This window comes from Pelodiscus sinensis, chromosome 21 (genome assembly GCF_049634645.1).
Source record: "Pelodiscus sinensis isolate JC-2024 chromosome 21, ASM4963464v1, whole genome shotgun sequence".
Lineage (NCBI taxonomy): Eukaryota > Metazoa > Chordata > Testudines > Trionychidae > Pelodiscus > Pelodiscus sinensis.
In genome coordinates, this window is record NC_134731.1 from 7,182,968 (window position 1) to 7,198,061 (window position 15,094).

The window sequence follows — 15,094 nt, forward strand, 5'->3', positions numbered from 1 at the left end:
AGGGCAGAGGTTGAGCTGGTATGTCTGTCTATCCAACAGGCACAGTGCTAATGCTTAGGTTACACAATCACAAAAAGATTTCAGCATACTTACACAAGACACTCCATCTCTATGGAGTAAACCCTAAAATACCCACTCTTCTTTGCCCTGTGTGGTGCATGGGGCTAATCTAGCTCATTTATAAAAGTATGAAGCAGTGTATTCCCCCTTCCCTCCCTATTTTTGGATCACATTTTAGAGTCTGCTTACATCCCAATTGTATGTTAAAACAAAAACAAAAAACCCAGTTTATATTGTGCTCAGACTTCAGTTAACTCTGGTCCCTCATCTCTCTCAAAGCAAAAATGTGTCACAAAAGAATTGCTCAAATCAAACCTTTCCCTTACATTACTGTGACATGTTTTTCTATTGAAAATAATCTTTTTTTTTTTTAAACTTTGAGGAGGGGGAGTCTCCTTGAACAAGCCACAATAAAAAGAAAAAGACAACCCCAACTTCATTTATCCCTCAATAACTTTTTTAATTAAGCGTTCATAACGAATAGATGTTTGGGCTACCAGAGCAAGCAAAGGAGCTACAGAATTTCTTCTTCCCGCAGTCAATGAGGCAACATTGCTAGGAATTAAATCTCTACAAGGATTTGTACAGTAACCATATAGCTCATTCAGGCTCATTTGCAAATGGAGAAAGGATTTGGCACAAAAACAACTGGATTAATATTTCTTAGCTATTTCTCCTAGAGCCACAAGGGGGCATCTGTACTGTAGTCTAGGGAGGGGGGAAATCATAAAACTGTGGCATAATATATGGAAATATCTTAACTCGGTGGTTCCCAATCTTTTTGATACTGGGGACCAGTAAACCCATTCACAAGCTTTAGGAGGACCAGTAACATTTATTTGCATATTTGTATATTCATTAAGCAAATGATGAATATGCAAATACATTGTGTCACTGGCCCTACTTGGCCCCCCTCCTGGCCCCAATCCCGGATGCTTTATTGGCCAGCACTGGTTCCCCCAGCTGTGTCCAGCGCTGGGCGTTCTGCATCGGTACGAACGACGCCCAGCCTTCTCCCTGGGTCCTAGTGCTGGCCAGATCTAGCCCCGCTGCCCAGAAGCATACCCAGCAGAGATGCCACCACGGTGGGGTCTCTCCGAAGAGGGCCACGCCACCGCACTCAGCAGTGTAGGGTGCTGCTACCCAGTCACACAAATTAATAGGATCGTTCACAATAATTTTTCTAAGGACTGCTATTTTTTTTTTCTAAGGACCAGTACTGGACCATACTTTGGGAAACGCTGGCCTAACCTATTAAACCAGGGGAAAGGAAAGGGAAAGCTACCAGAAAGCTACTGCCAAGAAATAAGTTACATAGAAACCAGTAAGGTATAAACCATTTTATTACACTTGCAGAACAAACAAGACATAAAGGTATACCTGGCCAGATGCAGGAAGCATCTAAAACTGAAAGGGATCTGAAATTGGGGGGGAGGGAGGAGTAAAAGAACCCAAGATCCATTGAGTCAACACAAAAAAAGAATGAAAAAGAAGTTACAAACTATGATGTGGAAATAGGAGAAAGAACAGAAAGAAGTGTATCTGGAAAGCTACTTTGAGTCTTTTGGCTAGGAATTGGATCCCTGAGTTGAGTACCAAGAAGGCATTTCACACCCCAAAGGGACGGTCACTTCTCTGCAGTATTTTGGCCGGCTGCATGAATATAGAAAATATGAACATAAGGGGGAAATGCAATGGCCAAAAAAGGAGATGATTCTGTCTTTCAGAATAATTATTGTTTCTAGTACAACTTCAAGGAAGAGAAAGAATCACGCACAGGGAACTCCAGCGAGAGCGCGGAGGAAAACAATTCTCTTTCAAGGTAAATGGATCCACATGTGCTCCAAGATGAATCATATAACTCAAACAAGACAGCACCGACTTGTCACTGCACAGGAACTGAAATGCATATTATGTACTTTATACAGATCTCTGCCCCATTTTCTTCAATAGAAAACTTTTGGGGGGGAATTCCTCAGGACATCTTTAGGACTGACTGAAAGCCAACACAATTCTTTTTGACAACATTTTTGCTGAAAAGAAAAATATTTCAGATTTCTTTGAGATGCACAACTATGTTACCTTGTTATTTCAAAATGTCCTGAGCTAAATGAAAATCCCAGGTCAATAGTGGAAGTAGCCCACAAAGTTAAAACAGCTGTTATATTGTTACCTTCAAGCAATAAGGTTTTCTTTTTTCTTGATTTTTTCCCCCTTCAACTTAAAGATGTGTAAACTTGAAAGAGCACAGTTCTTGAGAGACAAGGAAGTGCTAATTTCCGCTAACAATATATTAACAATACATCTTCAAATAACGTGGATAGCTTTCCTCTGAATTCAAAGTTCAGGATGATTACGTAACATTCAACAGAGATGCAGCAGGAATCTTTTAGTCTCCCAATGCACATGTGTATACATGTGAATACAAGCCAAGGGGTAATGTACTCAGGTTTCACTATTAATTAGGTACACAATCCTCACACTATTAATTAGGTAATAAGAGTCTCAGGGGGTGTGTCTAGACTACAGGTTTTTTTTGAAAAAAACTTTACCTGCATCTAGACTACCACTGCATTTTGTTGACGGCAGTAAACCTCATTCTACGAGGAATAACGCCTTTTTTCAAAAGTCATCTTTCAAAAAAAAGGTGCTATTGCATGAAAACAGGGCTTTTTCGAAAAAGAGCATTTAGACTCTTTCGGAAAAGCAAGCTGCTTTTTCGAAAAATCTTCTTGTTGTCTAGATGCTCTTTTTCGAAAGAGGCTTTTTCAAAAGATACTTTCAAAAAAAGCCTCTTTCGAAAGAGGCTTTAGTCTAAACGTACCCAGGCTGTCTTACAAAGGGACAGTAGGCAGCACTTATGGTTATTATTGAATAATAGTTTTCACCACTCAGTTTCCCATCAATAGAACCTGGACAGTGCTTTACAATCTCTAATAATGATTAGGGATGTTCAAGTATTTAGGTAGCTTTGTAACTGCTAAAAATGTCAGTGGTTACATGCTGCGGGTTCTGCAGTATAAAGTTTATACTACAGCACCTGCAGCATGGCCAACTCCCTGGGTGTAGAGTCAGCTGACTCCTCTCCCAGGGAGCCTGTGCTGAGTCAGCTGACTCCACTCCCAGGGAGCCAGCCATACTGTGGGCACCGTAGTATAAGCTTTATCCTCCACTCCCAGGGAGCCAGCACACGCCGGGAGCCAGCTTTTAAGCTTGCTTGTGGCCCTGCTCCCAGGATACAGAGAGAGCAGCTCAGGGTGGCAGCCAGCTTCTCAGGAGTGGGACGGGAGCCTAAGTGTAATAGTTAACCGATAAGCCCAGGAGAATTACTTAAATGGTTATACTACTATATTGCTAATACTAATATGTATCTATCTTAAACTGCAATTTAATAGGATATAGTATAAATAAAGAATAATCCCATATATGATCAAAAATGAAGGACCTGAAAAGCAGACAATGTATAGTATGTCCATTATGAACTTTGATTTTTTTTTTTAAACAGTTCAGTGCCCATGAAAACTAAACTTTTATACAAGTACCTAATGAGTTCATCTGAGGTCAACTAGATCTTCCACTTCAGCAGTTCATGCCATACACATGAAAAAAGAAATCAGAAGACAATTCTGGCATTCAGACTGGCTGCTCTGACATCACACCGTAAGAGCCAGCATACTTCTCGATACGATGCATTTCGTGTTTAGTGCCCTTGTACACGGTGCATCTATTTCAGGTATCAGCAGGAATCCTACTGTACTTATTCAAATTAGAGAGTCAAGCCTCTGATGCAGTCACCTGAAAAAATAGGGCTGATACAAAAATTAGAAACACACACACACAAGAAATCACAAAGGGATACTTAAAGTGGCCACATCAAGTAAAGAATTTAATCACTGGGTCCTTAGTTTCACTGTTCATGAAGAATTAAGATAACTAGTCAACTATGAAGGCCTCCCACACTAAGTCATCTCGCTGACAGTTGCAGATCGTGGCTATGGACCAGCCCTCAGAGGGGAGAAAAATGAAAGTCCTACAGGAGGTAAGAGCAGAATTGAGACCTAAGCCACTTCCCCCATCCAAAGACTGCCCGCTTGATTTGCAAGGCTTTCGCAAGACCCATTGCTGCCACGATGCCCGCAAGGTATTAGCCAACTCGGGTAGGGTGTGGAACAGGAGGAGAAAACTTAAAAATACCAGCTCAAGAACTATTCGTAAAACATCAACTTCTGTGCATAGCCAGCCGACATAACTGCATTCTTCTATCACGGCTTTAATCTCTTCTACTCTTTTCACACTGGAGTATGAAACCAGAGGCAACAACAACGTAAGCTGTTCAGCACAGAAACCACGTCCTTTCCAGGTTTGAAGTTACACAGTATTGAGACTGAATGCTATCGAAAAAACAAATACAGGCTGAAACTTTCTAGTCTAGCAACCTCTGTGATCTGCATGATTTTAGTGAGCTGGATGTCCACTTATCGTGGGTGTGGCCAAGTTTTCCGCGGTCCCATAATTTTTTTTTCAGCTGCCAGTCCTGGCTCGCAGTGTTCTGTGCTGTTACTTAGCTCTAGTGTACCCCTAAATGTCTTGCAAGAGTCCAGTTAGCAGTGGAAGTGTTGGTAATGCTGCTAGACAATACTGACCTCCTATGGTCCAGCACCGTCAGATCCAGAGGGTGCTGGACTAGAGAGGTTTAATCTGTATAAAAACAGACCAGAAATTTACTTCACAATTATTTCTTCAACATCAAAGCCGTTTCAAGTTCCTCCGACTGAACGGAGGACATGGGAGCAAAGGATGCACCCCTCTCCTGCCTACAAGGAGCACTGAGAGGCAGCCATGTTCAGGCACAGCAGTTGCTGCAGAAGCCAAAAGCTAACAGGTTAATGTAACTAGATACACAGGGTGACCGTACGTCGCCAGGGAAAGATTCCACAGAACATGGCTGGCAGGAGCAAATGGGACAAATGCCCCATTTTGCCAAAAAAGTGAGGTGTACCCCCTGCAGGAATGTGTGGGGAGGAAGAGCAGCCAGCAACGTCACCTCTGCACAGGAGGGAGTGCTCAAGAGAGCAGCCCAGGTGAGGCTAACCCACCTAGGCAAGCAGCCAGGGGATTTGGGCTGTCTCATGTGCAAGGAGGATAGGGGGCATCAGACTGCACGGTAGGAGGGGCTCAGGCCAGCCATGTTCCGTGGAATCTTTCCAACCCTATTCTTGAAATGGAAAAGGTTTGTAAATCCACGACGAGGATGGGTGGGGGTCCTCGGACACAGACATTTTCTTCCGCCGAGCAAGTGCTTAGAAGACCTAACCCTTATCTGAGCCGTGTGGGTGATGCCAGGTCTTGAGGCGTTGAGGTGTTGACAGGTTCCTAGGGCTGTCTTGTGTCCATCAATAGCCATTACAAACCAAACGGGGCACAAGCTACCCCAGCGGTGGGCAACCTGTGGCCCACCGTGGTTGTATGCCCACGAAACATTTGGTTTACCATTGCTCATGCGCAGGATTGCCGGATTGCCAGATTCTGCTGCTTTTTGCCCTTGTAGGTTTTTTTCCCCCTAACAGTATTGCTAACGTGACAGGCATGTAAAAACCAGGGCACGTGAAGTGAGGTGTGTGCTGATTGTACACAACATTGTCGGTGAGAGCCATGCGTTCCCTCTGCATCCAATCAGAGCGCTGCTATGGTTCCATCAGAACCCCCTGCACATCCTAGGGACGCAAGCCCAGTCAGCAAAACCACCTTGTCCCGGGAGACTCTCTTGGTTACAACAATCTTGCCCCCGCTGAGATAAGAAGGGACACCCGTGCGGCCCACTCCCTAGCCTAGGCTGCCCCTCACTAACCTACAGTGAAGTGGATTTCTTCAGAAGAGAGAAGTACAAATATTGATATTTAAATTACAATACAACAGTGTCCACCACTATATCATCATTAGAAGATCTAAGGGCACCTCACATACATTTATATAGCAACAAGAGCACACTAGGCCCCTTGCAGAGAACTAATTAAAAACTTAAACCCCTCTATGTGATTAAAATATAAATAGATTACGTCAGACATTACTTAGCTACAGTCACCGCAAAGTGGAAAGCAAATGCTGTATAAGAATATACACCACCGCTGTGTAGTTCAGGGCAAAAGAATACAAGAATATATAGCAGCACTGTGTAGTTCATGGCAGAACAACACTGTCTAAGACGACCAAGGGGAATTTGGAGAGAATTAATTTCACCAGGATGACTCATTTACTGTGCCAATCTCATCTGTGCTGTCCAAATATTTGCTTTTCTATGGCATCTGTGTCACTGGCTATACTTAAAACATTCACTGCATTCCTTACACAGGATCCCCAGATTTAGAGAGGGGAGGGGGGAAAAAAAAATCAATAGATCAGCATCCATGAATCCAAATTAAAAATGTCCCCATTTCCATATCATAATAAAAATAGATTAAGGAACAGACACGAGCTGCAGAAAGGGGAAATCTCATTAACACGCTGGAAAGTGCCAGAAAAGCAAAAGCTGGGAACACACACAAGATAATAATTACCTTGTCTGCGTTCCGAAATTTGCTGTCTGTTACCAGATCATCTGCTCAATCTCAGGCTGTGAGCAGATTCACTTCTGTGCCACTGCTGGCTGGAGGCAGATGGGAATGCCTGTTTAGCAGACTGATGTTCCCCTGGTAAAAAAAAATTTGGCCTAGCCGATCATTCTGCTATCTGCACAGCTGGTATTTATAATTTTATGCTACAGACATCCTGCAAAGCATTAATGTAATGCCCCAATCTGGGCACCGTGCGTGGAGCCATCCGTAGTACTAGTTACCAGTGAAATTGACTCAGTGCTGGTAACAGCAAAGAACATGAGCGTTAACCTGGTTATTAGTGTCAGAGCAAACTGAACAGCTTGGAGATGCTCCAGTGTATGAAGGGCTGGTGCCAATCAGAGCAGCAATGCTGGGAGGCAGCCAAGTGGTCAAATGGGGCTTCGTCGCATGAATACCAATGGGTTTAATTCTGGTTGGCCTTGTGTGAGCAGCTTTTGAGACTAGCGCACCCCTCCTGGAATGAAATCCTGGGTCCAAACTGAGCATCTGTGCACCATCTGAGTCCCAGGCAAAGCCACACAGCTGCCTTCCTTTTCCCAAGAGGCTGGCCAGATCTCATGCAAGACGGGGACGTGAAGAGTTCGTAGCACCAGACACCAAGCACCAAAATGTAGTCATCCCCGGCAATATTGACTTGGCATCTTCAAGTCACCTGGGAACGTCTTTTGAAAGAGCCAAGCATGCTGGACTTTGAACTCAAGAACTACTGGGACAGGACAAACGTTCTCATTTGCTCCTCTCTCACCCCTCCCCCCCTCCAGCAACCTTTTTTCATCCACATGAGAACTGTCAAGGCCACAATTCGTGTGTAACAGATGGATTATTCCCTCCATCCTCACCTGCACACGGAAGCTAGCCAAAGCCCTTTTGTCTGACGTACGGAGAGCAATCAGACTCAAACACCATTGGGCCTTCTGGAAATATTCATGTGACAGGTTCAAAACCACCCACAAAAAGGGAGCGGGGAGAGAATGCACCTTTAAAGGTAGAAGAGTTTTTAATGTGGTTAACAGTCTCAGAGCAATGCATGCTCCCTTGTAGGAAAGGGGAACCAACACGTTTCGCCTTGTAGCTCTTGTGCAAAATGGAAAGTCACGACCAGCTTTGTTTCACCACTCTGCTGTGTCTCATAACCTTGAGCCAGTCACATAACCTCTCCGGTTCTTTTTCACCAGCTATGAAACAATGTTAACATCTCACCCAGCGGTTTTGAGGCCCAATGAACTTGCAAGGCATCGCGTAACACAGGGTTTCTCAACTTTGGAAGCCCCGAGGGCCACAATGATACTCACAGCACATGCCGAGGGCCGCAACTTAAGTGTGGTTGCATATACATGTGAATATATATGCAAATATATGCAAATAGCTTTTTACACTGACAGGCATGAATACAAAGATTAAGGCAAAACTATACAACACACAGGCCCCATTTAAGTCAGTTCTGCTGATATTAATAAAATGAAATATTTACCCAATTTCCACCCCCATGACAGCACTTTTAATGAGCAATAACACTCCAGGAATTAAACTACTAAAACGCATATCAACAGAAGACCATTATATTGACTACTTTTTTGTTTTGGCTTCACAACAGTCCAGGAATTTAACTACTAAAACACATATCAACCCAAGCCACAACGTAAACCCAAACTGCACCACGGGCCACAAACTAATGGGCTGTGGGCCACATGCGGCCCATGGGCCACGTGTTGAGTAGCCCTGGCATAAAGAGTGCTATTATCCATTTAAAGAAGAGGCGTGTTATTTTTTAGCCATATGTCCAGCCATGCCCTTTATCTGATCCTCCTCCTCACTTTCTCCACCCCCTGAGTTCGCCCCCATATAGCTGCACTTGCTTGGTAAGTCAAGTTAATGTATCTGTTATTTTCACACACAAGAGAAACATTGCTTGCTCTTGGCACTGGACAGTGTCACGTGAAGCACAAACAGCACTGGCTTGTAAGCCGGGGCAATATTACTATGTAACTGATAAGCGGGACACTGCAGTTCTGGAGCCCGACTGCCTCCTGGAAAGTGCTGTCCAACTTTCACACACGGTATTGTATTCAGAAGGAAAATACAGGAACCCCCTGACGTTTGTGGTGGATGCGTTCCTGCATCTACCGCAAATGGTGAAATTTACAAATACCGGGAGCCGCAGCAACCGGTCCCTGTGGTAAGCTTCCTGCAGCTCCCAACTCACCGTGGGGGGCCGGGAGCCACGGGGATCCCACCACAGGGGCTGGGAGCTGCTGACTTCCCCACGGCTCCCGGCCCCCTCCTCCTCCTTAGGCCACAGAAATTCCACGAACTGCGATTCCGTGAATTGTGAGGGTCTTCTGGAACAAGAATTAGAAACCACCTTTCCTAAAAGCAGTACCCACCAACACTCTTCGGATGTGGACAGAGTATTCCCGACTCAGGGCCCAGAAGAGAGCGAGTTGTACAAAGTTAGAATCAGCATTTAAATCCAGGAATGGGAAATGACACGAAAAACAGACTCTGCCGCACACAGGGGCATGAAGCAGTTTTTGCCAACGGCTACCAAATTACGAAGCATTTCCTCCAAGAGCTCTTATACATGGCAAACCCAATACACATGATCAACCTGCCTTCGGGACATGGTTCTGCCCCATATACTTCCCTACTAACCCCTTTATGGGGCCACCAAAGGCAAAATATGTATGTCCAACTATACAGCTAAGTCTTCTACTTGGGCTGCAATCCTACTGCAATTTCCCAGGAACGCTAGCTGGAAAACAGTCGGCATCACAAGAGTAGCATTGCAAGACAGTAGCACCACAAGACTAACTAGGACACAAGTCCTGTATATCACAGGGGAGAGCGTCCCCTTGTCCATTCAGCCAACCCCCCTCTAGCTCCATTTGGGAAATTCCCTGGGATGCTCTGTATCCACTCACATCTCCCTTTCTAACAGAGATGCCCTGATTGTTTCGCTGCTCCATCTAGGCCATGCCTGGACACCACTTACCGAGCGCTCGCGCCACGGCCAGGAATGGGATCTGGTCAATGACTGTGCTCCTGCGCACAGGGCCGTTGTGAGACAGCCGCGGCCTCTTCCAGACAACCCGATTGACGCCCGACTTATTGATCACACTGGAAGTATGGGAAACAAAGAGGTGGGGATTTAAAAAAAAAAAGTTAGTCACACGACATCTGATTTTATACGGTTTAAATTACAGAAACATTTACGACCCTATTGCCTATGGGATCGATGCGATGACCTCGGGTAAAGCCTGCAGTGTGGACGCCTCCCTCAGAGCAGAATGAGATTGCGATAACTGGCGGGGATTAGCCCAGCTTTGGCAGAGGGGGCATAAGGGACAGAAAAAGAGATGAAAATCTGGGGGGGGATTTGGGGCTTCCTGCGAATCACCTGAACACCAGTCAACGTCCCCCTCCTCCCCTTCAGAGACAGCTGGTTCCCCTGATATGCTGAGTTGCAGAACCATCACTATCAAATCCCAAAGAAGCTGTGTTATTTAGGGCTCTCTCTTCGGTTCTCACTACCTGCCACAGCTCTGACAGTCGGCAGCAGCCGTGAGTGGGTTAAAAAACAAAACTGAAACGAGCCACCCTCAACAGTCTCAACACAGAGGTTTTCTTGCTAGGGGAGCTGCAGGAGGCAGAAACCACAAAACATCTGCTCTCAGAGGTTGAGCACAGCAGAACTAAGGACGTAAAATCCTGGTTAAACGTTAGGTCGGCCTAACGTTTAACTAGCTAACCGACAACGCCCAGCTGGAGCAGCTTCCAGCCTGCAGGGCTCCCGTCCCCAGCTATGGATGTGAAGAAGTGGGTACCTGATTAATCATGTAGTCGACACAATTTGTATCGACTACACGATCAGTCGAAAAGTGAAGGTGCTCTGCCCTGGCTCTCGCCAGTCCAGGAGCTACCCCTGCTGCGGCTCTGCAATTTAAATGTAGTAGGAGCTGGGTGCACAAGCAGCCTGGCTCCTATTACATTTAAACTACTGAAGCGGGGGTAAGAACTGAAGCGGGGGTAAGTCCTGGACTGGTGTGAGCTGGGACAGAGCCAGGACCGCTGGCTGCCATGAACAGGGGCTGCTTCGTGGCAGTAGCCCCGTCTGTAGCTCGCCGCGGGCAGAGGCGGCTTCGTGGCAGCCACCTCCACCCCCCCCCCCCACTGCCCTCCCAATGCTGCCTCTGATAGAGGCAGCAGGGGCGGGACGGTACGGCACCGCAGAGACAGTGCTGGGGGGTAACCCCATGAATATTTAAGAGAGATTTTTTAGCAAGGAAGCTCTCTCAATGGGATTCACAGACCCAGTTCTCCTCTTCTCCCATCATCTCCCCTCCCACTCCACAGGGAGCGACGGTGTTCTGCAAGCACCATTACACCTACACGCCTGCCTGGTGGCACGTGCCCCATGCTTCTGGGAGGAGCCGGATCGTCTCTGCCAGTTTTGTCAGCAACTCTGGGGTAAGCTGAAGACCACCAACAAGATGATCACATTCCCTCCCTGCCCCGGCTCCTGTAAAACAGGAAATTCTGGGAGCTGCCCACTCGCAATTAGAAACATCCAAATACATTCCAGTAGGGATGTAGGCAGCTAGTTGACTAGTCATTTGACTAGTTGCTTCTCCACCCCTTGCTGCCTCTATCAGAGAGGCAGCAAAGCAGGGGGAGCAGGATCTGGTGCTGGGGGGAGCCGGCTTAAAAGCCAGTTCCCCCCAGCACCGTCTCTGTGGGAAGAAGGGGCAGGGGTGCAGCAGGGACTGGCGGCACTTCTGCCTTTGAAATGCAGGAAGAGCAGACATTTCAAAAGCAGAATTGCTGCGGGGAGCCTGGGGCGAGCTGGGGACTCAAACCCCACAGGCCCCACACTCCCTGCTTTCAAAATGTACAGGCCCCGCACTCCCTGCTTTCGAAATGTACAGGAACCCCGGGAGGGCTCTTGTACATTTCGAAAGCAAAGCACCAGGAGTGCTGGACCAGGAGTGCTGGACCAGCTGGCCGTGCTCCCCGTGGTGCTTCCGCCTTTGAAATGTAGCAAGAGCCAGCAGGGCTCTTTCTACACGTCAAAGGTGCAGGCGCCCTTATCGACTAATCGAATAGTCGATGGAAATTACATTGACTATTCAATTTGTTGATTAACCTCAATTTAACATCCTTACATTCCAGGTCTTTCAACCAGGGAGAGAGCAGCTCATTTAGAACCCAGACCTCTGCAGGCCCTACCCTACTAATACAGCAAGGTCTCATTTCAGAAACCTCTTATCCCAAATGCAGCTAGCTCATCTGCTCCCACCTGCTAAAGACACACAACTCACAAAGTTAGTGGGCTAGCAGGGTTCTCGGGCAAACGCGGTCACCAGGAAAACCCGTGATCTCTGCGCCCGAGCTGCTGAAAGAAGGCAACGGTGCCCATCCCTCTGGGGCAGGACTGCAGAATGAAGGAGTATTGGGCTCCCGTGATGCTATGCCAGATTCGAGCCCTGAGGTTTGTTTCACAGCAATAATGCTCTCGGACAAGAGAGCTTGCTCCCCTGCCCCATAGCTATAGGCAGGGTTGCCAAATGGTTTCAGAAAAAATACCGAACCAAAAAAAAATAAATGGGACCCCAAGAGTTGTTCAGAAAAAAACAGCGTGACCCTTTAAGAAACGTGTGGTGAGGCTTTTTGGCCCTAACAGGCTGCCAGCAGCCACCCGCTGAATTGCCTCCCTGCGCTAAGCTGGACAGCTCTCCTGTTGAACCCAGTAAGCATCCAGGATTTTTGCCTCCTGGCTGGAAAAAAAAGTCAGAAAGTACCAGACATTTTAGGTGTCCAGTATTTTCTGAATTTTTTTACCGGACGGGAGGCAAAAATACCCAACTGTCCGGTTCAATACCGGACACCTGGCAACCCTAGCTACAGGGAGCATGCATGAATTGGCCTTCACAATTAAATACCTTCTGGGATGTTTTAACATCTGCCAGGTCATGGAAAAGAAACCTCAACTCAGCTCTGGCAAGAAGAGGAGGACGTATGTTTGGATTTATGGTGTTTCAATATACATCTCAGCCCTGTTAATAATTTGTGATCTTCATTTTCTTTAAAGAAGTTTTCCGAGCCTGTTCTACATCTGGCATTGTTACCACACAGGCAACGTAACATGCATTAGAAATGTTACTTCTATGGAGCAGATAGATCCTCATTAGATAGGGAAGACACCCTCTTCAGCCAGGGTTCTATCTTCCACCAGAGGCCCAATCAACTGCAAAACTGATACTACATTGATGCCAAAATCTTAATATTTTCTTCATTTGAGAGAAGAAGCCCTCTACAGCTCAGAGTTAATATTGCTTACATGGGAAGACAAATTATCTTTAGGCAAGGACAAGGTCAGCCAGCAACCCCCTTCCCTTCCCCTCCCACTTTTTTCAGGACCCCAAATATACTTCTCATTTTGGAGATTTCACTGGGCTGTCATTCGGAAATCAGAAATTACCCCATCGAATAAACCTCCAGTAGAATGTCACTACAGTGGATGACAAGTTACACATTAGTCAACAGTGTGACACTGTTGCAAAAAAAGCAAACATGATTCTGGGCTGCATTAACAGGAGTATTGTAAGCAAGACACAAGAAGTCATTCTTCCGCTCTACTCTGTGCTGATTAGTAGGCCTCAATTAGAGTATTGTGTCCAGTTCTGGGCACCACATTCCAAGAAAATTGTGGAAAAATTGGAGAAGGTCCAGAGAAGAGCAACAAAAATGATTAAAGGCCTACAAAACATGATCTAGGAGGGAAGACTGAAAGAACTGGGCTTGTTTCATTTAGAAAAGAAAAGACAGAGAAGAGAGATGTTAGCAGTTTTCAATTATCTAAAAGGATGTTACAAGGAGAAGGGAGAAAAATTGTTTTCCTTGACCTCTGATGATAGGACAAGAAGCAATGGGCTTAAACTGCAGCAAGGGAGGTGTAGGTTGGACATTAGGAAAAACTTCCTAACTGTCAGAGTGGTTAAACACTGGAATAAATTGCCCAGTGCGTTGTAGAAACTCCGTCACTAGAGATAGTTAAGAGCAGCTTAGACAGACACCTGTCAGGGATAATCTAGACAGTGTTTGGTCCTAGGGGATATGAAGGTCAAATGCTTATTGGATAGTCAACAAAACAGTCGACTAGTCGCTTCTCTCCCCCCACTATCAGAAATAGGCAGCAAGGGAATGGGGAAGGGGAGGGGGGAACTGCAAAGCGGCAGCACCACACGGAGCCCTGGGTCAGCAGGGTAGTCCCCAGCTGACCCTGGGCTCCATGTGGCCCTTTCGCCTTTGAAGGGTAGCCCCTTCAAAGGCAGAGGTGCCCTATCGACTAATCGAATAGTCATTACAAAATGCATCAACTATTCGATTAATCAATTAATCAATATTTAACATCCTTACTTGGTCCTGCCATGAGTGCAGGGAACTGAACTCAATGACCTCTTGTGGTCCCTTCCAGCTCTACGATTCTATGACACAGGTTGAACCTCTCTAGTCCACCATCCTGGGGACATGACCTGTGCTGAACTAAGTAGTAGTTCTGCAGAAAAGGACCTGGGGGTTACAGTGGATGAGAAGCTAGATATGAGTCAACAGTGTGCCCTTGTAGCCAAGAAGGCTAATGGCATATTAGGATGCATTAAGAGGAGCATTGCCAGCAGATCCAGAGATGTCATTATCCCCCTTTATTCGGCTTTGGTGAGGCCACATCTGGAGTACTGTGTCCAGTTCTGGGCCCCCCACTACAAAAAGGATGCGGACGCATTGGAGAGGGTCCAGCGGAGGGCAACCAAAATGATTAGGGGTCTGGAGCATATGACCTACGAGGAGAGGCTGAGGGACTTGGGTCTGTTTAGTCTGCAGAAGCGAAGAGTGAGGGGGGACTTGATAGCAGCCTTCAACTTCCTGAAGGGAGGTTCCAAAGAGGATGGAGAGAGGCTGTTCTCAGTAGTGACAGATGGCAGAACAAGGAGCAATGGTCTCAAGTTGTGGTGGGAGAGGTCCAGATTGGATATTAGGAAAAACTATTTTACTAGGAGGGTAGTGAAGCATTGGAATGGGTTACCTAGGGAAGTAGTGGAGTCTCCATCCCTAGAGGTGTTTAAGTCTCGGCTTGACAAAGCCCTGGCCGGGTTGATTTAGATGGGATTGGTCCTGCCTAGAGCGGAGGGCTGGACTTGACGACCTTCTGAGGTCTCTTCCAGTTCTGATTCTATGATAAGGGGATGGTTGGATGAAATAACATGATCTTGGTAACTAATTGACCATTCATTTCCAGTTGGAAATAGGTCAATGGAGGGATGATAGGAGTTGCTATAGGGAACTTTCTGGGTGTCTGGCTGGTGAGTCTTGCCCACATGCTCAGGGTTTAGTTGATCGCCATATTTGGGGTCAGGAAGGAATTT

At 46.3% G+C, this 15,094-nt stretch overlaps 1 protein-coding gene across 1 annotated transcript in view; it reads right to left on the reverse strand.

The window, feature by feature from the left end:
- PPM1D (protein phosphatase, Mg2+/Mn2+ dependent 1D) overlaps positions 1-15,094 on the reverse strand; it is a 45,790-nt gene that overhangs the window by 17,955 nt on the left and 12,741 nt on the right. The window contains exon 3 of the mRNA XM_025179227.2: positions 9,667-9,791. Within this exon, the coding sequence (XP_025035012.2) occupies positions 9,667-9,791 (125 nt within the window). The remainder of the gene's footprint in view (positions 1-9,666; positions 9,792-15,094) is intronic.